The sequence below is a fragment of the Astyanax mexicanus genome, chromosome 24, assembly GCF_023375975.1.
Source record: "Astyanax mexicanus isolate ESR-SI-001 chromosome 24, AstMex3_surface, whole genome shotgun sequence".
Taxonomy (NCBI): domain Eukaryota; kingdom Metazoa; phylum Chordata; class Actinopteri; order Characiformes; family Acestrorhamphidae; genus Astyanax; species Astyanax mexicanus.
In genome coordinates this window covers 27,558,046-27,585,332 of record NC_064431.1, presented here as the reverse complement: position 1 = coordinate 27,585,332, position 27,287 = coordinate 27,558,046, and the positions used below count along the sequence as shown (strand labels likewise).

The following is a 27,287-nucleotide window of genomic DNA, read 5'->3' as shown; positions in this document are numbered from 1 at the left end:
GAAATTGAAGGAAAAAGAGTGAGAGGAGGAGGAGGAGGAGAAGAAGAAGCAGGGGTCGAGAGAGAGGAACGAGACAGTAGATGGACAGATAGAGAGAGAGAGAGAGAGAGGGGAAGAAGTGAGAGAGGTATAGGAGAGAGACAGCAGCAAAGACCATAAAAAGGTGATGAAAGGAGAGATGAATAAAGTGATGGAAAGCAAAAAAGAGAAAGAGAGAGAGGTAAGAGAGAGTAAGAGTAGGTAAGTAAGAGAGAGAAGGTTAGAGAGAGATAGCAAAAGAGAGAAAGAAGAGAGAGAGTACGAGAGAGGAAGCACTGAGAGAGGTACGTATGAGAAAAACAGCAGCAAAGGCTGTTGAAAAGAGAGATGCAAAAAAGTGATGAAAGAGAGAGAGAGGTAGTAAGAAGTAGAAGAGAGAGAGTAAGAGTAGGAGAGAGAGAATGTTAGAGAGAGGTACGTAGGAGAGCGACAGCAGCAAAGACCATGAAAAGGTGATGAAAAGAGAGATAAAGAAGAGATAGAAGAGAGAGAGAAGAAGAAAGAGTAAAAGTAAGTGAGTAAGAGAGAGAAGGTTGAGAGAGAAACCAAGAGACAGATACAGAGAGAAAGAGAAAGAGAGAGAAAGGGAGAGAGAGAGGAATGTAAGAGAGAGACAGCAGCAAAGACCATGAAAATGCGATGAAAAAAGTGATGGAAGGCGAGAAAGAGAGAGAGGTAGGAAGAAGAAGAGATAGAACAGAGAGAGAGAGTAAGAGTAGAAATTGAATTGAGTAAGAGTAGGTGAGTAAGAGAGAGAAGGTTAGAGATAGCAAAAGAGAGAGAGAGAGAGACATAGAAAGAGAGAGAGAAGAGAGACAGATAGAGAGAGAGAGAGAGTAAGAGAGAGGAAGCACTGAGAGAGGTACGTACAAGAAAAACAGCAGCAAAGGCTGTTGAAAAGAGAGATGCAAAAAAGTGATGGAAAGAGAGAGAGAGGTAGTAAGAAGAAGAGATAGAAGAGAAAGAGAGTAAGAGTAGGTGAGAGTGGAAGCACTGAGAGAGGTACGTAGGAGAGCGACAGCAGCAAAGACCATAAAATGATGATGAAAAGAGAAATAAAGAAGAGATAGAAGAGAGAGAAGGTTGAGAGAGATAGCAAGACAGAGAGAGAAAGAGAGAGAGAGAGAGAAAGAGAGAGAGAGAGAGAAATCACTGAGAGCCAAGATATCATCATGAAATGATAATGAAAAGAGAGATGCAACAAAAGTGATAAAAAGAGAGAGAGAGAGAGAATGAGAGAGATAGGAAGAAGATTAAATAGAAGAGAGAGAGAGTAAGAGTAGGTGAGTAAGAGAGATAAAGTTGGGAGATATCAAAGGAGAGAGAGAGAGAAAGAGAGAGATGAAGCACTGGGAGAGTTACATAGGAGAGAGACAGCAGCAAAGACCATGAAAAGGTGACGAAAAGAGAGATGAACAAAGCGATGGAAAGACAGAGAGAGGTAGAAAGAAGAGAAAGAAGAGAGACAGAGAGTAAGAGTAAGTGAGCAAAAGAGAGAATGTTGAGAGAGATAGCAAAAGAGAGAGAGCTTATTGCTTATTGCTATCTTACGCCCTGTCAATAGTCTATTTTCACGCCTTGCACCCGCACCGTTAAAATAGCATCGGAGTTTAGGAATAAATCTACACTGATGGTCGTGGTGGTCTGTACATTTCTGGTATGTTTCAATCTTGGCGGGAGGAAATACAGGTGCGCCACTGACTGATTAAAACCCTGACAACAGTCAACAGTCAGCAGACCAGTTTTATCTTAGCCATGCAGAGCGCAAAAAACGATTTTTAACTCAACAATAAACAGAATAAAGCATAAAAATGATAACATTGCTGTTCCCTTAAATGTGCCGCTGGCGTACCTTTACAGAGTGAACGCACAGGTCAATACCCTCAGCTTAAACATGCAAAAGCGTCATGCTATTAAGATCCGTGAGTAAGATTTTGATCGAAACATGATCAATTCCATGAAGATTTACAAATTCTGGAAGCATTTACATCTCGAATAATGTTTTTTTTTTAGCATTTTTGAGCAGCTCAATGTCTGTCTGCCTTCAAGCATAAAGAAAAATAATAGCACGTGGCTACAGCATGTCTCCTATTATAACTGTACTGTTATAACAAGTTATAACAAGTATTTGGAACTGATAAAATAGGCTGGGGTTCAATAGAATCAAAGGGTTTAATAGAATTGTAGTCAGTGAATCAGTGTGAGGTCTGAAGTTTGTACCACTAATGTGTCTGTGTGTAATTAAGTGTGTGTGTGTGTTATTAAGAGGTTATAGCTGCTTTATGAAGGATGTGCGCCACACCACACCAGAAGAGCTAACAGGCTGTTTTTGTGGCGTAACGGAAATGAGTGAAAATCCTGATCTCACACACACACCGCTCTCCTTCATCCAATTTACTCCCAAATCAGATTACAGTCTCCATCCATTCCTGCGAGCTGCGCCTAATTGAATTCGGTTGCCGTCATCAATTCCCTTTCCTGATTAGTTTGCAACAATTAAAAGTGTGTGTGAAATAAATCAGATTAATTCCCTTCCTTCTCAAAAAAAGAAACAACTTTTCAAAAATATCTGTCTCTTCCTACCTGAACCTTTCACTCCCGTTTTCCCGTTAATGCTTCTCATTTTTAATTTGCGTTTGGGTCGTGTTTGGGTTGTGTTTGGGTGTTGGGTTTACTCGCGATGCCATCCGCTATGCATCGCAGGTTTGATTGGGTGAGATTTTTTGCACGTCCTATAGAATTATCACCTCCGCAACGAAGCCGTCTGCACCAGATCCGTCATATTAATCCGCAATTACCCTCACATACCAATCAAAGCATATTAAACAGCCGACATATTGTACTATATTTAACCCCACGAGTGCACCTGTCGGATCTGTTGCTGCAGAGACTCAAAACAGTGTGTCTGCACATGCCGTCACCTCCGACACACACGCTTAACACCTTATTCTGCGTGTTGTTTCATATCAGTTTTGATTATCCTTGATAAAAACTGACATAAATTCATGCAAACTGAATACAGTTACTGTATCAGTTTCTCTGATTTTGCTATTTATAGGTTTATGTTTGAGTAAAATGAACATTGGTGTTTTATTTTATAAACTACAGACAACATTTCTCCCAAATTACAAATAAAAATATTGCTATTTAGAGCATTTATTTGCAAAAAAATATGCAGAGCTTTCAGACCTCAAACAACGCAAAGAACATATATTCACGTAAACATATTCATAAAGTTTTAAAGAGTTCAGAAAATAAATATTTGGTGGAATAACCCTGTTTTTAATCGCAGTTTGAATGCATCTCAGCATCATGTTCTGCTCTCTCCACCAGTCTTACACACTGCTTTTAGATAACTTCCCAGCCCATACTCAAGCCCTTATGTGTACTTATATAAAGAACAGGGGGGGTCGTTAAAATGTTAAAGCCTTAAAGTGTTAATTGTATGATTAATTTGGAGTCAGTAAAGCTTTATTATCATTTTTTTGAAGCAAATTAATTACGCCACAAAGTTTGACCCCAACTTCCACTGTAATCTGCCCGGCCAAACATTCAGATTTTTATTTTTTTTTTTCTTGTCGGATCTGTTGCTGCAGAGACTCAAAACAGTGTGTCTGCACATGCCGTCACCTCCGACACACACGCTAAACACCTTGTTCTACGTGTTGTTTCATATCAATTTTGGTTATCCTTGATAAAAACTGACATAAATTCATGCAAACTGAGTGCAGTTACTGTATCAGTTTCTCTGATTTTGCTATTTATAGGTTTATGTTTGAGTAAAATGAACATTTTTGTTTTATTCTATAAACTACAGACAATATTTCTCCCAAATTCCAAATAAAAATATTGTCATTTAGAACATTTATTTGCAGAAAATGAGAAACGGCTGAAATAACAACAACAAAAAAAAAAGATGCAGAGCGTTCAGATAATCTCAAATAATGCAAAGAAAATATATTCACGTAAACATATTCATAAAGTTTTAAAGAGTTCAGAAATCAATATTTGGTTGAATAACCCTGGTTTGTTTTTAATCGCAGTTTTCATACATCTTGGCATCGTATTCTCCTCCACCAGTCTTACACACTGCTTTTAGATAATTTCCCAGCCCATACTCAAGCCCTTATATGTACTTATATAAAGAACAGGGCTGTCCATCAGTAAAGTGTTATTATAATTTTTTTAAAGCAAATTAATTACGCCACAGAGTTTCACCACAACTTCCGCTGTAATCTGCCCGGCCAAAGATGCAGATTTTTTATTTTTTTCTGAATCGGTTCACTTGATGAGATGAATCTGGTCTCAGTCTCACCAGCTATCAAATATACTTTGTTTTTTAATTGAGCTAAACTGCTGATAAGGCACAGTTTAATCTTAATATATTCGCTTGATAATAAACTGCTGTGATCAAACGCTCAAAACGTCTCTGCTGCTCCATGCTGTTTACACACTAAGAGCGCGGTATGTGCTGCATTCACTGCTTGCAGTTGCTTCACTCTGTGCTACACTCTGTTTGCCATGCGGACATCTGCACTGCACGTTCCGTTGAAAAAACTGTGCTTAGAAGCACAGCTGCACAGTTTTCATGCATCTTGGCATCATGTTCTCCTCCACCAGTCTTACACACTGCTTTTGGATAACTTTACGCTACTCACTCCTGGTGCAGAAAATCAATTCGCAGTTCAACTTGGTGGTTTGATGGCTTGTGATCATCCATCTTCCTCTTGATTATATTCCAGAGGTTTTCAATTTGGTAAAATCAAAGAAACTCATCATTTTTAACCCTTGTGTGGTGTTCGGGTCTGTGGGATCCGTTTTCATTTTTCATCAAAATGATACAAATTTTTAAATTTTTTTCTAACTCAAACTCATTGGCATTGGCTCATTTTTTGTGAAAAACATATATCAAAACACATTTTCTATAAACACACACTGTACACCCCCCCCCCCCCAACCATTTATATTACATACAGTATGTTTGCCCAAGGGCTAATAAACATTGCTTCATTTGTAAATTTTAAACTAAACTAATTTTCTACTCATATCTTGAGTTTAATTCATTTTCTTTTACATTTTATTAAAAAACTAATAGAAAAAAGAGTAGCACTTTTTAAAAGAAATGTAACATAAGAAAGGTAAAGGGTAAATATTAACCATGTAAGCTGTTTATATTGCTTGCAGTTTAGGTGAAGCGAGCATGTGTAAAGCATTTTAATGTAAAATTGCTTAATTTTGCTGAATTAAATACAAGTAACAAAGTAAACATGTAACAAAAATATGAACACCACACAAGGGTTAAGTGGTCTCTTATATATATTTTTTCAATAGCTGTATATTCATTCTCTTATACACCTTTATTTCAATATATGTTTTAATTCCTAGGTTCACAAACATTCCTATTTTACAATTTTTTATTCCCATTTCATTTCATTCCCTTTTTTTTTTAATCTATATAAAATCATTCCCATACACTCAATCATTCCTGTTCACATGCATTATTATTATTTTTATTACTATTATTATCAAACACCTACACACACATTTACACACATTCTTCTTTTTAAATCTTCACCACATTTTACAGCCCGAAGAGACACAGCGTGGAGTCTCCTGCAAACACGCTGATAATAAAACACAATAACATAAATTCTGATATGAATATATATATATATATATATATATATATATATATATATATATATATATATATATATATCACAAACTCCCAACAGTGGCAGTGAGAGAAGTGTAAAAAAAAATAAACACACTCATTCACTCGCATTCAATCTCTAAACACAGAACAGCTGAGCCTCATCAGCTCACGACCTTGAAACGCCTCCGACCCGCCGCGTTGATCCCTCGCGCGATACGCAGCCCCCCCTAATGCATTAATACAGCGGCGTCAGAGCACTAATGCAAATATATACATGCGTACAGTCATCCTGACCTTGCAGAAAGCCCCGCGCGTATGCACGCTGCTGCGATAATCGCTCATAAGACGCATTAAGGCAGTGCACCGCTGAGTCCGAGCTACAGAAGACAATACTCGCACGCGGTGGTTCCAGGTTATCAGCACTGCGTTAATCAGGTTTACTGAGCTCCAACTCCAAGCCCGAGCAACAAGCGGCCAAGAGCAAGGTCACTGAAAAGAGCAGCGTTAAGTATTAATTGTTGCTGGAACTGAAAAAAAAACATATATATATATATATATATATATATATATATATATGCGAAAAAATAGTGTTTCCTGCAAAGGAAGGTCACAGAAGCTGTTTTCCTATTGAATCCTACATTGCAAATTCATACTAAAGTGATTAAGACTATGAAATCATAGTAGTAACTTAAAATAGTGTTAAACAACCAAAATACTCCAAATGTGAAGCATTTAGATGCTGATCTGAGGTTAAGTTGTTAACTTGCAGTTTCTGAGGCTGGTAACTCTGATGCAAGGGAGGAAACTGTTGGTCTTCCATTCCTGGGGCAATCCTGATGAGAGCCAGTTTCATCATCATGTTTTTGATGGTCAATTATAAAACGTAACTCTACCTCTTCACAACTTTACAAATGATGCTCTCAAACACATTAAGATGAGCAAGAAATGCAAGTACTTAACTCTTGACGAGTTCAGCAGCACAGCTGTTAACTGAAAGCCTGAATTCCAGGTGACTCTACCTTATAAAGCTGACTTTAGAGAAAATCCAGACATAATGTGTAAAGCTGTCTAATCTAAGCAAGAGGTGGTACTTAAAATAAAATCTAAAATATTCACTTTTGACACTTTTTTTGTCATTCCATGTGGTTTTCTTCATAGTTTGGGTGACTTTTTTTTCTGATAATCTACAATCCAGAACATTTAAACATTATTGACTTGACTAATAAGATAACTCTGGAAACAAAAAATAAGAGACCACTTCAGTTTTTGAATCAGTTTCTCTGATTTTGCTATTTATAGATATATGTTTGAGAAAAAGATTAAATACGAATATTGTCATTTAGAGCATTTATTAGCAGAAAATGATAAATGGCTGAAATAACAAAAAAAGATGCAGAGCTTTCAGACCTCAAATAAATCAATATTTGGTGGAATAACCCTGGTTTTAATCACAGTTAATCTCATGCATCTTGGCGTCATGTTCTCCTCCACCAGTCTTACACACTGCTTTTGATAACTTTATGCTACTTACTCCTGGTGCAACATTTCAATTCGCAGTTCAGCTTGGTGGTTTAAAAAAATCTTGGTGGAGTAAAATCAAAGAAACTCATAATTTTTGGAGTGGTCTCTTATTTTTTTTCCAGAGCTGTAGATTTTACACTTGTTGAGATGCAATTAATGATATTTTAAATCCGTTACACTTTATTTGGGGGCATTTATTTGCTTTTATAATGACCCAAGACCCCGGTTACGCCACACTGCTGCACTCAGAGCTGCCCCGTGGGTTTTAAATGGGCTGCAGCCGCTGCAGACGCGAAGTGTCCTCAAAAAATCCTGCAGTTCTTTCTCCTGACCCAGCCCAATTGCACCCATACCATTAGCTGGAGTGTGTGTGACTGGAGAAAGAGAGGGAGAGAGAGAGAGAGAGAGAGAGAGAGAGAGAGGTGCGCAGTGACTGCAGTCTAGCATTGTGTCATGTCACATTCGGCTCATCTGTCAATGTACTGGATTATTTCTTGAGAGAGCCGGGCCGGCTGGCTGGAATGAGAGTGCCATCAATCTGAGCTGAGTGCCGGCACAGGGGAGCGCCGGCCGGCACAGCCGCAGCGCAGGAGAGCACAGCCGAGACGCTGGGTGAGCAGGTGATGGAGCAGTGGAGCGACTCTCTCTCTCTCTCTTTCTCTCTTTCTCTCTCTGTCTCTCTCTCTCTTTCACACACACACACACACACACACACATGCTCTGCTCTCAACTGTAAAAGAGTAGAAAGAAAAAGAGAAAGGCTACACACACACACACACACACACACACACTAATTTTTGAGACCACTCATTCTAATGAATACGTTGAGTTACTTTAAGCTGCACCTATTGCAAATACACACACACACACACACACACACACACACACACACACCCTGCAGAGAAAGAAAAGTATTGCCAATAGAATAAGACCCCCTGGAGAAGATAATCACAAACTAATTGGCACCATGTTGAATTCGAATGCCCCTACACTGAACTGTGGAGCAGTGGAACTGAATGCAATCAAATCCTCACAACAATCTGGTATAAAGTCTTTTTAACAGCAGAGTAGAAACATTTACTCCAACAGAAGCAGAATGTAGTCTTTTCTAATTCCACATTTGAGCAGACAGAGAGAGAGAGAGAGAGAGAGAGAGAGGGGGGGGGGAATAAGATAAAGATGAGCAAAAAAGAAAAGGGGAAGAAAAGGGCAGAAAAGAGAGATAGAGAGAGAAGGGCAAGTGTGTGAGAAAGAGAGAAAGAAAGGATAGAAAAAGAGGGAAAGGTAGGATAAAGATGTAACGAGTGAAAAAGAGAGATTGAAGAGGAGAAAGAGGAAGACAGAGAAGGGGGAGGGAAAAAAGGAAAGACAAAGAAGAAAGATGAGTTGAGAGAACAGACGACAAGAAAGAGGGAGGAAGAGGAAGACAGAAAGAAGGGGAGAGAGAGAATGAGGGAATAAGGTAAAGATATAGACCAAAAATAAATACATGGGAATAACAGGGCGAGAAATAGAGAGAGAGAGAGAGAGAGAGAGAGAGAGAGAATAATGAAAGTATGAAAAGTGGGATGAGTGAGAGGATAAGAGATGTACTGAGTGAAATAGAAGGATTAAAGGAGAAGGGAGATAGAGGGAGGGAACATTGTTAAAATGTAAAGAGATAGAAAGAGAGAGGGAATGAGAGAGGGAGAGTAAAAGATGAAAAGATAGGGTTGATGATTGAGGGAGAGAGAGTGAGAGAGAGGGGGAATGAGAGAGAAAGAGAGATCAAGTAAGAAAGGGAGATTGGATCAGAATGCAAGCCCTAAAAAGGGACAGAGAGAGAAAGAGAGAGAGAGATACTGAAAGCATCTGTGTGTGTGTGTGTGTGTGTGTGTGTGTGTGTGTGTGTGTGTGTGTGTGTGTGTGGTGAGGTAAGCGGATTCCTGCAGTATTGTGCGGAATGTGTGAGCAGTGTTTAGGATTACACGTGTAGTGAGCTAAACCACAACCTGAACCGCTCACACACACACGCACACACACACACACACACACACACACACACACACACACACACCGGCTCACATACATACAGCTCAGACGCACAGTATATATAAATCTACCTATGAGCCTCTCTACAGCTGCCAGCCGGAGCATGAACAATTTCCGTGGGTACACACACACACACACACGCACACACACACTGCATCTGCTATTTCAGCCTCTACACACACACACACACCTGCTTTTCTCACTCTAAGCTGTATAACTGCTTTGTGAACGAGCCAAACCTAATGTAAAGGCAGGATTCCTGGAGAGGGCTGTTCCTAGAAAGCAGCAGTCAGTTCCTACCAAAAGTGCCTCAAGAATGGACACCAAAACTGTGAACCAGCAAAAAGATCATGCCCAGCTAATGAAGAACATTCTAAAACGCTCAGCCAAGGTTCCAGCTTAGAGGTTAGCCTGTGACATTATGGAAAAAATGTTCTAGGAACCTTCTGAAAATGTGTGACACTGATAATAGTTAGGATCATTACGTTTTTAGAACGTTATTAGAAAGCAGGACTTTGATTGTAACATTTAGAAAACATTCCAGGAAGCAAAAATTGTTAGCTAGTCTGATCCCATGTAGATTCCCTCTCAGAAGTTACAGGCTTTGAGGACAATCTACCACTTAGTCAGTCTTTCAGTGTTTTTGTTGTTTTATACTATAAACTACGAACAACATTTGTCCCAAATTTCAAATAAAAATATTGTCATTTACAGCATTTATTATTTGCAGAAAATGAGAAATGGCTGAAATACAAAAACGGATGCAGAGCTTTCAGGCCTCAAATAATGCAAAGAAAACAAGTTCATATTCATAAAGTTTTAAGAGTTCAGAAATCAATATTTGGTGGAAGAAACTTGGTTTTTAATCACAGTTTTCATGCATCTTGGCATCATGTTCTCCTCCACCAGTCTTACACACTGCTTTTGGATAACTTTACAGTCCACAGTGCGATAGGTGGTAATGATCATGACCAGTGGTATCTGGCTAGAATTGTCCATAGTAACAGACATCATGGTTTGGGGCTGCTTTGCCAAGACATTTTACAGGAAAATTTAAGACCATCTGTCCACCAACTGAAGCTCAACAGAGGACAGATGATGCAACAGGACAACGACCCAAAACATTGAGGTAATACAACAACTGAATGGCTTCAACATAAAAAAATATGCCTTCTGGACAGTCCTGACCTCCTCAACCCAATTGAGATGCTCATGTTCCATGACCTCAAGAGAGCGATTCACACCAGATATCCCAAAAATATTATAGCTGAACTGAAACAGTTTATTGAAGAGGAACGGTCCAAAATTCCTACTGATCTGCAACTACAGAAAAAAACGTTTTTGCTGTCAAAGGAGGGTCAACCAGTTATTAAATCCAAAGGTTCACATACTTTTCCCCACCCTGCACTGTGAATGTTAACATGTTATTTCCATTAAAACCATGCAAACATAATAAAACATATTTTTTTGTGTGGTATTAGTTTAAGCAGACTGTGTTTGTCTATTGTTGTGACTTAGATGAAGATCAGAACACATCTAATGACCAATTTATGCAGAACTCCAAGTAATCCCAAAGGGTTCATATACTTTCTTGCAACTGTACATACTATGCATATGTACCCACAGAATCCTGAAACACAAAGGACTCGTAACTGTTCCACAGCCAGTCATTCAGCAGCTACGCCTAATTACGAATATTTCCCATATAAAACAGGGTGCTGTCTTTTAATATCGAGCCGTCTCTTCCGTCGCTGACATTGATATGAAGTGTGTGCGTTCCAGCGGTGTTCTTTTTTTTTCTGCCTAAATAAATGATGACACATATTCATAATGCATCAAGCTCAACTCCCCGCTTAGCCGAACCCATTTTTTAATCCCGGATACTGCTTTTAATAGAGTGTGATTGCATGATGAAAGAGGCGCGCATGAAAAGAAAGAAACAAGAAGGCAAACACATTCCCCGATATTAGATCTGCCTTTCTCTCTCTCCGTCTCTGGCCTGAAAAGCCTATTTTTATTTCAAAGCTTGCCTAATGAAACCAGAGAGCTGCTCCTAAAATTATAAAATCAATTCTAATTCAAACATTCATCATACGTTCTTTTTTTTTCTTTCTTTCTTTCTTTTTTTTTATTTTCATATTTCCAGAAAGCAGCCACGGCTGGATCAGTTATTTGAAGCGATATCGACATTCGGCTCTGCAGACTAATGTAGCAATTAGTAAAGACATGATTTAATTTTGCGTGAGGCGAGAAAAGATCACCTCACACACTGTTCTACTGTTACAGAGGAAAAGAAAAGAGAAAGAAAAAGAGACACACTGATTTGGTTAAAGGTGAAGTAGGTGTGGACACACCCTCCTTTTATAGATTAAATTTGAAAAAGTCATGGAACAGATTGACGTAGAGTTTTCCTGAAGCGTCACCTTTGTAGGACACCTTGGGAACTCATTACTAATATCTGTGCAAAGCCGTTAAACCAATAGCAATCCAGGTATTAACAGCTACTAAATACTAGACAATATCAAAACTAACAAACGGTATTGAATAGATCTGTACAAGGAAGCAAAAAAACTAAATTTTCCAATGCAAACAGAAGAAAACAGAAACATCAAAACTGATTCAAACAGTGTAAAACAGATAGTTGGCAATACTTCGCAAAGACGTGCACAATACAAGCTGCATCCCAAAGCCTATAGGCTGCAGTCAGGTTGGGAATGAAGACTTTACTCAAAGTGAAGCAAAGCTCAAGTGGGATCAAGAGGTATGGTGTTATCTTGTAAGTGAGGTTAAACACTGGCCCATGTGCTCATGGCAAGATGACGTGAACTATTGACGCTTTATTGAGTTCTATTGACGTAAGTCTTGAAATGCGTGAATACCAGATGGATAATCAAGAGGAAGATGGATGATCACAAGCCATCAAACCAAACTGAACTGCTTGAATTTTTGCACCAGGAGTAAAGGCATAAAGTTATCCAAAAGCAGTGTGTAAGACTGGTGGAGGAGAACATGATGCCAAGATGCATGAAAACTGTGATTAAAACGCCCAGGGTTATTCCACCAAATATTAATTTCTGAACTCTTAAAACTTTATGAATATGAACTTTTATTTTCTTTGCATTTTTGAGGTCTTAAAGCTCTGCATCTCTTTTTGTTATTTCAGCCATTTCTCTTCAGACATTTTCTGCAAATAAATGCTCTAAATGACAATGTTTCTATTTGGAGTTTGGGAAAAATGTTGTCTGTTGTTTATAGAATAAAACAACAATATTCATTTTATTCAAACATAAACCTATAAATAGCAAAATCAGAGAAACTGATTCAGAAATTAAAGTGGCGGATACTGATATATAGCCGTTAATTAAGACTCTGCTTTCTATTGCTTTTTGCTATGCGTAAAAGGTCACAGTTAAGGTTTTTTAGCTGTAGCCAAATCATTACAGCATGGATGAACACATATGTACAGTACATGACCTTTACTTAACGACCTGTAGGACAAAAAAAAAAAAAAAAAAGAAAGGTCGCAGAAATTTCTTGGAACAGATGTTGGATTAATTTGCCTTGCTGTTCTTCAGCACTGGGATTGATGAAATGTGCTGTAAACATCTGCAAACTGCTTTAAATCCCCGTTGGAACCAACGCATTGAAGCACATTGAAAAATGACGGTGCTGCTAATGGTTCTTTAGGTCATACCATAGAAGATCCACATTGGTTAGCTGGTGAAAAACCTTATCTTTAGATGTTTAAAAGGTTATTCATGAACACTATTACTATCAGGACCCAACAAAATTGTTGAATGACCATGAATTAGTTGAGAAAAATCATTCAGCATTCAGATTTATAAATGTTAATTTACAGCTTGGGTAAGGACAAAGCCAATTATAAAGAGTAGAAAAAGTAAGGCCAGATAATCACAATGACATCAAATCAATTGTTGCATGTTTTTTTCTAACAAAATATGTTTTTCGAGAGCTGTATGTCATCGTTGAAGTTGTTTACTGGAAAGTGTAAAACAGGGGTTGGACAATGAAACTAAAAACACCTGTCATTTTAGTGTGGGAGGTTTCATGGCTAAATAAGAGCAGAGTGTGAAGGTTCAATTAGCAGGGTAAGACACAGTTCTGCTCAAAATATTGCAATGCACACAACATTATGGGTGACATACCAGAGTTCAAAAGAGGACAAACTGTTGGTGCACATCTTGCTGGTGCATCTGTGACCAAGACAGCAGGTCTTTGTGATGCATCAAGAGCCACGGTATCCAGGGTAATGTTAGCATACCACCAAGAAGGACCAACCACATCCAACAGGATTAACTGTGGACGCTGTAAGAGGAAGCTGTCTGAAAGGGATGTTCAGATGCTAACCCGGATTGTATCCAAAAAACATAAAACCACGGCTGATCAAATCACGGCAGAATTCAACGTGCACCTCAACTCTCCTGTTTCCACCAGAACTGTCCGTCACCACAATAAATTATTGTGATCTAAAACCAGGTGTTTCAGTTTCATTGACCAGCTCCTGTAGTTGGCAATACTTTGCGAAGGGGAGCACAAGCCCACAAGCAAACAGTTTTTAATAAAGGAGTGTAATAAGCACTGACGCTGACGCTACATATATACCACACATTTCTAGCTACTTTTAAACACAAATAAGGAAGAAAACTCAAAAACTGAGAGTTTTAATCCCAAATTACACTCTACTGCCTGCATAGTGTACGATGTGTAATGTAGAGCATTATTTATTGGTAACAGAACATTGAATACATTTATTAATAAGAGGAAATGTATATATATATATATATATATATATATATATATATATATATATATATATATATATATATATATATATATATGTATATATATATATATGCTGACAACTTTTATGGAGATGAGGATTTCATTTTCCAGCAGGACTTGGCACACTGCCCACACTGTAGCCAAAAGTACCAATTGGTCTCATATAATATTCTAATTTTCTGAGACACTGGTTTTTGGGTTTTCATTGATTGTAAGCTATAATCATCAAAAATAAAAAAATAAATGCTTAAAATAAATAGATGTACATAAAATATGAGTTTCACTTTTTTTATTGAATTACTAAAATAAAGTAGCTTTTCAATAATATTTTATTTTATTGTGATGCACTAGTATATATTTATTTCTCCCATACAAATTTCTCCTAAATACCTAATAAAATATTGTCATAATATTTAAAGCATTTATAAAAAGAGAACACTCTGTGTGTAATACCTCTATATAATATATAAGTCTTACAATTTTGAACTGAATTACTGAAATAAAAGTAGCTTTTCTATGGCATTCTAATTTTTTGAGTTGTAGAGTCGTATATAACCAAACTTATATCCCACATACACTAGTCTACGCCACAGAATATAATCATCCAAATAAGGCTTTATTCGGCTTTTCAAGCTACACTGCTTTTGAGGAACCCTGGTAATTGCATTAGCGTGGTGTTTGCAGAGCGCAGCCACTGCAGTCAATCATGCTGAAAAAGTGTCTGTTGTTGCACTTATGGGGTTCGGTCTCAGATGGCCATTAAGGGTGCTATAATCTGTTCAGCCAGGAGAGTGGGAAAAAAAAGCCCTAAGTGAGCATATATAGAGTATAGATGTTTAGGTATGTGTAAGGCTGTGATTGGCTGGGTGTATAAGAATGCATGGGTGCTTTTATATATTTAAACAAAGGAAAAACCAACAAAACTACACCCTGTAAATCACCCCCTCTCTCTTTTCGCTCTGGCGCAGCTCCAAGAAATGCGTTTTTCTTTTTTTCTTTTTTTCTCCGCTTGCATGCGATGGTATCTAATGTCTGTTGAAAGAGTGATGATTTCCTTTTGTTGTTAAACTGACCCCATCTATAATTTACAGGCCACTTTCTGTAGGCCGTGCTCTCTTGCTTGTACATCTCCGCCACCGTGCTCTGCTGGGCCTGATGAAAACGTGTGAGGGGGAAAAAGAAAAAGGTTTAAAAATTCATCCCCTCGATTTTCTAGGCGATAATTACCATAGCTTTTAGCCCACAAAAGCATTAACGAGCTCAGAGAGTAGCAGAGAGACTCCGCCCCTTTATCTCGTTTAGTAACTACTGTACGTTTCCATCAAAAAGCTTTTTTTTCTTTTAGAAGGAATTTAGCGAACACTTTACATGGACGGTCCATTGTTAAAACCTTGTAGATGCTCAACTAACATTTAACTAACATTTAACTAAATGTTGCTACGACTAATACAGACTTCGTAGTCCAAAACTCCAAGGATTTCTCTCTTCCTGTCAATAAATTACAAGACAACATGAGTTCAAACTATTGAGAAGACAATACAAACAAGGACCACTCTATATCTAACAGCGGGAGTTGGCAATACTTCGCAAAGTAGAGCACAAGCCCACATGAAATCAGTTTCTCTGATTTTGCTATGTTTGAGTAAAATGAACATTCAATAAACTATGGACAAAATGTTTCCTAAACTCAAAATAAAAATAGGAATTCAAAGGAATTTACTTGCATAAAATGAGAAATGGCTCAAATAACAAAAAAGTTTTAAGAGTTTAGAAATCAATATTTGGTGGAATAACCCTGGTTTTTAATCACAGTTTTTATGCATCTTGGCATCATGTTCTCCTCCACCAGTCTTACACACTGCTTTTGAATAACTTTATGCCTTTACTCCTGGTGTAAAAAATCAAGCAGTTCAGTCCATCTTCCTTTTGATTATATTCCAGAGGTATCAACAGGTTTTTTAAGTGGTGTATTTTTGGTGTATTTTTTTTTTTCAGAGCAGTATATAGGACAAACAGGAGATTTGAAAAATGTGAGTCATATACTGTATAAGCAATCTTATATCCTACATACGCTAGTCCCTAAAGTGACATCATGTTATAAGAACAATTAAAAGTAAAATAACGTCAGAATTTGTATCAGGAATAGAAAACAAAATGTTTAAAATATTCTGCAACATTTACTAAATGATAAAACTAGTTTTCATTCAAACCATACAAACAGATGTATGGAATACATGCATAGTGGTTGGTGTGGCAGTGTGCCATTTACCACTTCCTGAGGGAAACTACAGTTCAATTCCTCCCCTGGGTGACTGAATGCTGCTCTACACCAATAAGAGTCCTTGGGCAATTTGCCTAAAAACACTACATTATTGACTCACCTCTGTAATAGTAATAACAATAGTAACTATGGAGTAACTAAGAGCATCAGCTAAATGCCATAAATGTAAATGTAGTCCACCAGAGTTAAAAATGCTGTGAAAACATGCTTTGGAATTGTTTTTTTTTTTTTTTCGTTTATTCCCTTGTGGATTAACTAGGTATAGCAGCCAATCAGAGTGCAATAGCAAGGGTTTTTTTTTAAAGACAGTTTAAATAGAAGTCGAAATAAAGCATATCCCATCAGTTCTATCATTTGTTTCCAATGGAACAGCAGATAGACTTGGGAGGTTTTTTTTTTTTTCGTGGGTTCCTCCTGGTGAAAGATTTTGTATCTACATAACTTTGACTCTGCATTGCTGATCAGTCATGTATTATGCAAATTAATATGATTTTACCCAATGGTGCAGTGGAAAGGATACTACAATATGAAGGCTCTGGATGTTGTGTAGTGTGAACATGGCATTAGCAAAAACATCAAAGCAAAACTGCTTCAGACAACTACCAACTTGCTGAGAAACAATGATAGTTGGCAATACTTCGCAAAGGAAACACACATTAAAGCAGGTTTAAATGAAGCAGGGTCACGAACAACAGGTGAAAACAGTTCAGTAATCAGGTGTTGTTGATGTAGGTGACTGTCTATGATTACCTGAAGTGAAAGATATTTGTTATTAATGTCTAAATATTAGATAAAGGTACAAGAAAGGCATTTAACATCTTTACACATACCTGTAGTGTTACATTCATGGTTTAACCCCACCCCACACATGCCCTTTACAACAAACCCAATGTCCGTGAGTGCCAATATCATTTATTACACGTTTACTACTGTATTTCTGCAGAAGACGTAGAACACTCACGTTGAGCGTTGGTTTGATGTTGAGTGTTGGTTTGAAGTTGGAACTCAGTGATGAAACCTTGATGTAAGAGTTTTTTTACTCCTTGTGTTGAAGGTGAAAGCAGTGGTGGTGTTTATTCTTTCTTTTCTCCTGCTTTTGAGGAGGAGGAGGTAGTCAGGTGAATTGATTGGATTTTTCTTTCCTTGATTAGTTCATTTGTTTGGTTTCTAGATTGTTTTGGCATCCGCTTATCCCTGAAGCCACGTTCCAAGATTGCCTGATTATAGTGAAATAAATAAAAAAACACATTTATTTCAAGTTGAGAAAAATAAGGATTTTTTTTTGTATTAGACACCATCAACATATTATGTCTTCCTCATTTTTACTCTAGTTCTGTATCTGTTTCTCTGCCTAGGTCCTACATTATAATAAGTGTCTGGGTAATAACTGTGTAGTTACATAGTAACAATCATGTAATAACAGTGTAACTACAGATGTTTTACAATTATTATTACAGGTTATGTCATTACTTCTTAATTATGTGTTAAAAATGTAATTTTGACTTGTGATTATAAACATATACATATATAAATTAATATAAATATTTTATATTTTAACCATCAATCTTGCATATTGATGATATGCTATATGTTGGGAATTTTTTTTTTTTTGGATCCCAACACTCTCTAAATATATCTATTTATATATATATATATATATATATATATATATATATATATATATATATATATATATATATATATATATATATATATATATATATATATATATCTTGTCTACGTGTTGATCGCTCCATATTCCAAAATACACAGCCCTAAAAAACATTTGTACTGCTGCATTATGGGTAGTTAATTAAAATAAAAAACAAAACATGTGAGAGACTTATCAGTCCAATCCATAACCACCCAGGAACACTAGTAAACATTTTCATTAGAGAAAGTCCTTCTTTTTTAAAGCTAGTTTAAAGATATAAATGTAGGGTCAGAGGTCACTGTTGTAATCTGCTCTGCCAAACTTGCAGATTTTTTTTTTTCTGGAGAGGTTCTCTTGTTGTGAGAATGTGATCTGGTCTCGATCTGACCATTGCTACAGGTAACCTAGGAACGATGCAGCACTTACAAACCAAATTCAAATCAAATGCGACGTTATTATACACTACTGGGAGCCGCTGGATCCCATAAAGTCACAGTGAAGAAACCAATAGGCGGCGAATTAGCCCAGCGAATCGAAAATACGCATTATTACACACATTATCAGCCACCAATATCAGGTTAAGAGTTGTTTTTATTAAAATAAAAACTTAAATGTATATATTTTCCAGTTAATATCGGGTATTTTAAGCTGAATGTAAGGTGAAATGTTATAATTTTGCAGGTCTTGCCGCTGTGTGGCGCCGAGGTAAACAAAACTTTAATCCTTAAAAAAAACATTTTCTTTCAGTCAAACGAGTGCTGGACTTTAATCTACACAGATTTCCCTTCTGAAAAATGTTTATCTGGGTGAGTAAAGCGCTTAGGTTTACTTACAGTAAGCTTGGAATTCCACAATTTTGACTGAAACGGCCGATAAAGCGGAGCTTACAGTGCAGCCACAAACAGAGCAGCAATGGAACTATTTTAACACGCGGAGTGTTTAGAACCGAACAGATCGTAATTTCTCATCCTCTTTAGCTCAAACTCATCTTTCAGTAAACAGCAATAAATGGATATGGAACTGTGATAAAATCGCAATAATACGCTGGAGGTTCATGCTATAACTTGTAATATTGGCACTGCTGTGCTGCTCTAAAGTATTCGGCCTGTGGCCTCATGCCTACGATTGCAGCATAGCAGTGCCAATATTACACTATATAGCACTCCATCTCATGTAATATTGTTAAATATACACTATAAAAATGTTTGTCTTAAGAAGAATAAGTGCGTTAATGACGTGGTTTATCACAGGAGGCTGTTGTGATTAATCTGATTTAATTTTTTAATCGATAGACACCACTAATAAAAAGGAAAAAAAAATCATTTTCCAGACACTCGCTCAGATATATATATATATTTACACTTACTGACGTGTAGCAGAGGAGGCTGTGAGACCCGCCCTGCTGAACCGGGCCCCCTGGCCCCCACACTGAAACTGGAGCTGAGCTTAATTGCTGAATGCTTACAAAGAGCCAACGAGAAACATAATTGTCATTTCCACCAGAGCCTGTGTGATCAAAGCAGCTGGCATTCAGAGCATACTGATGGGGGAGTTTAGCCCCGAGCACACTCACACACACAAGTACAAGCACACACACACACTAACACACACACACACACACACACAATCCCACCCGAGTTGTTCTGCAAGACTGGGTAGGTTGGCTCGAGCTCACCTTCCCAGTGCTTAACACGTCACCTGAGAAAACTAGCGCTAGCAACACCCAGCACAACACAACACACAACATCACGCGCACAGCTTCCAGCCATTTACAAGCTTACGACTGCTTCACACACTCCTTACCAACTCTTTCATTACCTCTACTAACCAGTTACATCAATCTACAGGACCGTTTATAGGTAACAGAGCGTCATACAGTGTTTAAAACCAATCGTAACACAATCTGTGTCAGGTAGGGGGAAGTGGCTCTGGAAAATATTAAGAGACCTGTCTTGTCTCTTAATATTGAGCACATGGCATTGTTTTGTTAGTGTCCTGTCTCCGCCCTGGCCCCGCCCTAGCCCCGCCCTAGCCATCAGTGTCACCTTGTGTCTTGTTTGTAACCCCGCCCCCTCATTACCTGTCTTCACCCTCCCTGTGTATAAATAGCCCAGCGTATGAGCGTTTGCTTGCGGAGTCTTTTGTATCCTTGTCTTCCGTACATCCAAGTTTTGTATTTTGTATCTTTGTGACCATATATGTGAGTGTTGAGTTTGTGTTTTGTGTTCTTTAGAATCCCTAAGTACTTATATCCAGGTCTGTTTTGTATTTTTCTAGTTATTCATTGTTTAAAGATACTCTTTTTTTTAGAGTTTCTTGTTTCCTTAGTTTTCATTGTCTTTGTCTTAGTTTAAAATATATCCTAGTCTTGTTTTTATGAGTTTTTGTTTTCAGTTTTGGCTTTATTCATCTTATTTGTTTAATAAATAATTTTGTAAGATATCTGCACCTACGTCCATCACTCTCATCTGTGACAATAGGTATATGTTTGATTTGTTCTATAAACTACAGACAACATTTCCTCCAAATTCCAAATAAATAGATTGTCATTTAGAGCATTTATTTGCAGAAAATGAGAAATGACTCAAATAATGCAAAAATCATGCATCTTGGCATCATGTTCTCCTCCACCAGTCTTACACACTGCTTTTGGATAACTTTATGCTGCTTCACTCCTGGTGCAAACATTTAAGCAGTTCAGCTTGGTTCAGCTCTTCCTCTTGATTATATTCCAGAGGTTTTCAAATTGGTAAAATCAAAGAAACTCTTCATTTTTATGTGGTCTCTTGTTTTTGTTTTTTTTTTCAGAGCTGTACGTTTCCTTTTTCAATTTTTTTTAGCTACATTACTCGTAAAGCAAACCATAAATTACAAAACATCAAAACCCAGGTCACACGGTGGAAAATGACTGTAATTTTACAGTAAATACTTAGAATTACATCCTGTATTCATAAATAATGGTACATTATTATTGTATTCTTCCCTACTTTTCACCCTCTACACACTCTCTTGTAACCTTTTACCACAAAGTATAAAAGAAAAAGTAATGCAACAGTATGTTTAATTTCTGTATGAAGTTGCTCTAAATTGTGTATGATTGTGATGAGTATTTTAATCAGTCCATACAGTTACATGAAATATATTACTGTAAATATGTACAGCATGTTTTCTTTAGATACAAACATAGTGTAGATTACCGTATTACTGTAGATATGTTGCATTTTACTGAGTTTTTACAGTTTTTACAGTAAAATTTGAGTATAAGTATTTACAATGCTATTTGCAACATGCCATTAAAACCGCCAGTCATTTTCTGTAAATGTACAAGTATTTTACAGCCCAGACACCAAAATAGTAGATGCCAGTAACTTTACAATAAAGTAACTTTACAATAAATGTTTTACAATGCTTTGTATATTCAGAACATATCGCAAATATTACAGTAGTTTTTAATCAGTAAAATATTTTACAGTCTCATATTATAAACATCCAATATTTGAATTGCATGTAAATATTGCCAGTAATTTTCTGTATATTTTTTCATGACATGACATTCAGATCTAAAACCATTTTGAAAAATGCTGTATACAGTTTTATATCAACTTACTGCCCAATTAAAAACATGAATTATTTCACAAGAAAGCAGCATTGAGGAGAACTTAAACACTGAGCCAACTAAGCATCTTGGACATTATTTGTACCTTAAATTATAAAACTCTGTTTTCATCATTCATTTATCTAATCATTCATTAAAATGCTCAATAATTTCAATTGATTTCAGGTCATATGATCCAGCTCTATCTCTAATTGATATCATTTGAAGCAGAAGGCCAAACTACTGCTTTCAGATCCTTTTCAAAGACAACCAATTGCCTGATGAATTACAGTCCGGCCGCTGCAGTAAGGGCCACCGCTGAATGAGTCTTCATTTGCTTTATGAGTTGTGAAATTTCAAATTTCTCCAGCAGACAAAATGTGAAAGATATGAGCCATCTTAATCCAAATGCTTTAGTCCTAATGAGACTGTCCTAATGAGGTGCATTTCATTCTGTGAAAGGCATCTTTGGTTTATTCTCCCCAAAAGTGCATCAAATTAGCTGAATTCGAATCATTCAGCTCATAGATCAAAGTAGACCAACAGCCAAACAAGCAAACTGACCTAACCTCCTAGTGTTGTAGTGTTAATGAGTTCTACTAAGGCTTGAGTAGACTGATAAATCAAAGTAGACCAATAGCCAAACAGGCAAATTGACTTGACTGCTTAATATCACAGCATTACTTATTTTTACTAAAGCCTGAGTAGACTGACAAATCAAAGGTCACTCATAGCCAAGAAATCTAATCGAATTTACTGCTGAGTATCGCAGTGTTGAGTAGATTAATAGCTTGAACAAACAGATAAATCAAAATAGACCAAGAAGAAAGCCAAGAAATCTGAACAAAAACTGACTTTATTGCTACTGAGTTCTACTAAAGCCTGAGTAGACTGATAAATCAAAGTAGACCAACAGCTAAACAAGCAAACTGACTTTACTGCTTAGTGTTGTATTGTTACTGAATTCTAATAAAGCTAGCATATAGTAATACATCAAAGTAGACCAGTAGCCAAACCAGCAAACTGACTTTATTGCTTAGGGTTACTGAGTTCCACTAAAGCTTAAGTCGACCGACAAATTAAAGTAGACCAATAGCCAGTTACTTATTCTCCTAAAGCATGAGTAGACTGATAAATCAAAGTTCACTTATAGCCAAACACTTTCAAAGAAAATTTTCTAAATAGACCAATAGCCAAGAAATCAAAATAACATGACCTTTTAGTGTTGCAGTAGTACTTAGTTCTACTATAGCCTGAGTAAACTGATAACTCAAAGGTCACTCATAGCCAATAAATCTAATCGAATTTACCGCTGAGTATCCCAGTGTTGAGTAGATTAATAGCTTGAACAAACAGATAAATCAAAGTAGACCAAGAAAGCCAAAAAAATCAAACTGACTTTATTGCTACTGAGTTCTACTAAAGCCTGAGTAGACTGATAAATCAAAGTAGACCAATAGCCAGACAAGCATACTGACTTTATCGCCTAGTATCTCATTTTTACTAAAGAGTACTACTAAAGCCTGAGTAGACTAATAAATCAAAGTAGACCAATAGCCAAAGAACCAAACTGACTTTACTGCTTGGTGTCTCAGTGTTACTAAAGGGTTCTACTAAAGCCTGAGTAGACTGATAAATCAAAGTTAACTCATAGCCAAAAAATCTAATTGACTTTACTGCTAAGTATCGCAGTGTTGAGTAGACTGATAAATCAAAGTAGACCAATAGCCAGAGAAGCAAACTGACTTGACCTCTCAGTATCACAATGTTGCTCAGTTTTACTAAAGCTTAGACTGATAAATCAAAATTCACTCATAGCCAAACAAGCAAACTGACTTTACTGCTTAGTGTCGCAGTGTAACTCAGTTCTACTAAAGCTTGAGTAGACTGATAAATCAAAGTTCACTCATAGCCAAAAAATTGAATTACTTTACTAATTTAATGATTTACCACTTAGTGTCCCAGTGTTACTCAGTTCTACTAAAGCCTGAGTAGACTGATAAATCAAAGTATACCAATAGCCAAAGAAGCTAACTGACTTTATCGCTTAGTGTCTCAGTGTTACTAAAGAGTTCAACTAAAGCTTGAGTAGACTGATAAATCAAAGTAGACCAATAGCCAAACAAGCGAACTGACTTTATCGCTTAGTGTCTCAGTGTTACTCAATTCTACTAAAGCCTGAGTAGACTGATAAATCAAAGTTAAAAATCACTACAGACATCAATTCTAATCCTACATTCTTTATGAATCTGGTCTATAAATACCCTTGCTCAGGGCTTAAGGATCAACCCATCCATATCCATATATACGAAACATATCTAAAAATCAGCAGAGCAGGCAAGCCGAGGTAAAATGTAAACACCGGGAAATGTCCACACACTTGTCATCTCCGTAACAGAGCGCCCTCGCAGAAGGATCCCCAGCATATCTTAAGAGACACCTCAAACCACGCTGTTGATTTGCTCAGTGGGCAGACACTCGAGCAGAAAATAGAGCAGGCTCGCGGAGCGACGGAGTATAGACATAAAGAAAATAGACACCGCAGGAGGAAAGACAGACACAGAGGAAATAAGATGCCATGCGGATGATGGCGGAGATACGTGGCATCGCGTGGATAGAGCAGTATAGAGGATCTGAAAAAAAAAGGGGGAGGCACTCACCGAGGGTCTGGATGGTGTTTCGACCGGGCCGGTGGATGTGGTGCTGCTGGATGGTCTCGTAAAGAGTGGCCTGGCAGAGCACGAGGCAGCTAACAGCTATCCACAAGCACAGAAACCACGACATGGCAGGAGACTGGAGGCTGTAGCGAGACGAGAAAACAGCAGGTTAGATAAGGATGTAAAAAGATGTAATTGTGGATAATGGAGGCAATTTACAGACGTCTACAGTATGAATTAAGGTTTGGACAATATGTGTTCTATATGTATTGAACCCTATATAACCATAAGCATCCAGACTATTCATCTAAGGCTTTTAGTTTAAACATAGATCTTGCATAATCTGTATTAGAGGACAATAGAGGACACAATAAAAAAAAAAAAGAAAAAAAAAACATTTGTTGAATTATTCCACTGAAGAACCACATCAGGTAGAAGATATACACTAGAAAAAGGCAACTGTGTACCATACGGAATGATTTAGGGTGTGTCGGTGTGTCTTCGCTATCGTAGCGACGGGAAAAGTACACCTTGCATGGTTCGAAATGCAAAAAAAAAAAGGCATGTATTAATTAATTAATTAATTCGCACAATTTTAATGTGTGTAAAAAGAGACTTTGAAGATTTTGAAGACCCTTAAACTTGGCATTAAGTAAAGGTTCTTGACTTTTTTTATTTACTTTATTTACAGAGATTCGGTTTTGTATGGAAACTAAAGCAACTCTTCAATGGCATCTTCTAAGGAACTCTTGTAGAACCTTTGGTTTTATCAGTCTACTCAAGCTTTAGTTGATCTCTGCAATGCAGGTTAAATAGCTGACCTGCACATTGATTTATCAGTATACTTAGGCTTTAGCTGAGCTCTGTAAAAAAAAAAAAAAAAAAAAAAAAAAAAAAATATGTATATATATATATATATATATATATATATATATATATATATATATATATATATATATATATATATATAACATTATATAACAATGTATTGGCACTTTTTCTCAAGTGCTTTGTTTCTATGTTTAATTCTGTAGCTAAGACCATTTCAATTAAGACCTGTTGAGGTAATTATGCCAAATGCACGTATACAGTAGATCATGATATGCATTGGTTTCACTGAGACAAGAACATCATACAAGCATTTAAATGCACCCTTATAAAGCAAAATTGAGTGCTATAATTTTGTAAAAAAAAAAAAAGATGTGTGAACCTTATAATCGGAGTCAGGTTAAGGTTCTTTAATTCTTTAATTTCCTTGAAGATATGCATTGCTCTTCTAAGATATCTGTTAAAGAACTCTTTGAACATCTTTAGTTTTATCAGTTTACTCAGCCTTTAGTACAGCACAGTAAGACTGAGATAAATAACTGCTCAGCACAGTGATTTATCAGTCTACTCAGACTTGAGCTGAGCTCTGTAACAATAGAAAGTCTGTCTAAGGTAGGTTTGCTTAATTCTATAGTTAGGACCATTTTGATTAAGACCTGTTGAGGCAATTATGCCCAAGCAGATCACTGATATACAGCAGATCAAGATATGCATTAGTTTCTCTGAGACAACATCAAGATACTAGCATTCCATTCCCCCCAAAAAAACAAAATTATTTGAGTGATACTATTTAAGAAACACTTAACACTTTAATTTCCTATTTCCTTAAAGATATGGATCTTTATAAAAACAAAAAAACTAAAGTGGCTCATCTATGGCATCTGTTAAATAACTTGTTGTAGCATCTTTTAGATAGTTTTATCAGTTTACTCAGGCTTTAGTACAGCAGAGTAAGACTAAGATAAATAACTGGCCAGCAACGTGATTTATCAGTATACTCAGGCTGTTACGGCAATAATCCCTAGCGTTTCGTTTCTATGTCCAATTCTGTCATTAAGATCATTTTATTTAAGAACTGTGGAGGCAATCAAACAAAGCAAAAGTATACCTGATAACATTTAAGAAACACTTCTGTGAACCTTACGATTTGAATCAAGTAAAGATATGAATCTTTTTGAAAACTAAAGTGGCTCTTCTATGGTATCTGTTAAATAGCTTGTTGTATCATCTTTTAGATTTTTTTTAGTTTTATCAGTGAACTCAGGCTTTATTAAAGCTTTATTAGAGCCTTATTAGAGCTATATCCAATTCGGGTACCACTTTAAAATAAGAGTACCTTTATAAAGGGCTTATAAATAGTTTAGAATTAGTTTATTAATGATTACTATTTAAAAATCATTAATAATCAGTTATAACACATACGTAGAAAGGGCAACAATGACCTGTTGTTTGCCACGTAGTGAACCCACAGCCATCTATATTGTTGCCCTTTCTATGTATGTATTATTATAGATTTTTAATGATTATTAATGATTTTAAGACATGTACAACCTAATTAGTAACCATTAATAAACTAATTGTAAACCATTTATAAAGCCTTCATAAAGGTAGTCTTATTTTAAAGTGGTACCCCAATCTGTAGTTGGGTTGGTGCATTGTTGCGGTTTAAGTTACTGTAGAAACCTACCCTTTTGAAACCCCTCATAAAGAACATGATGTACAGTTTTTACAGATTTTATTGGGACAGCATGATTTGGGAGGGTTGCACCATATGTGTGCTTGTTTTAGTAATGGTTATACCAAACAAATCATCAAGACTTTGGCGATAATTAGGCCTAAGAGAGCGAAGTAAGAGCGCCACATTACCGTTAAGACATTAAATCTCTCTCTCAAATGTTTTCTAATGGTTGCCGGCTGAATTCTTGCGCACCACTCTGTGTGTATCCTCCCTGGCTTTGCTTTGGAGCCCAATGTCTTCATAACACTTATTTACAGGTAACGACAGTCTACTGCGAGGCCGCTCCGCAAACAGCACACACTGCCTGGCGTTGATTAAACACCTCAATTGTGCTCTGCGCTCCACAAGCGCTTGTCTGAAAAGCGCTACATTAAAGGCTCAGCTCTAAAAAAAGATGGCACCGGAGCTGACTCTTTCAGGCGAGCGCATTTATCCAGCTCAAATTTAGGCCCATTGTTCATTCCGGACTCAATTGGTGGGCCAA

General features: G+C 36.9%; 1 protein-coding gene and 1 long non-coding RNA gene across 3 annotated transcripts in view; one reads left to right on the top strand and one right to left on the bottom strand.

The window, feature by feature from the left end:
• LOC125787359 (uncharacterized) overlaps nt 1-27,287 on the top strand; it is a 759,343-nt gene that overhangs the window by 391,969 nt on the left and 340,087 nt on the right. The window lies entirely within an intron of this gene.
• The window catches only part of tafa1 (TAFA chemokine like family member 1), a 300,571-nt gene that overhangs the window by 263,033 nt on the left and 10,251 nt on the right, over nt 1-27,287 (bottom strand). For both annotated transcript variants that reach the window (XM_022682375.2, XM_022682377.2), the window contains exon 2: nt 24,241-24,380. In XM_022682375.2, coding sequence (XP_022538096.1) covers nt 24,241-24,364 — 124 coding nt within the window. In that variant the 5' untranslated portion in view covers nt 24,365-24,380. The remainder of the gene's footprint in view (nt 1-24,240; nt 24,381-27,287) is intronic.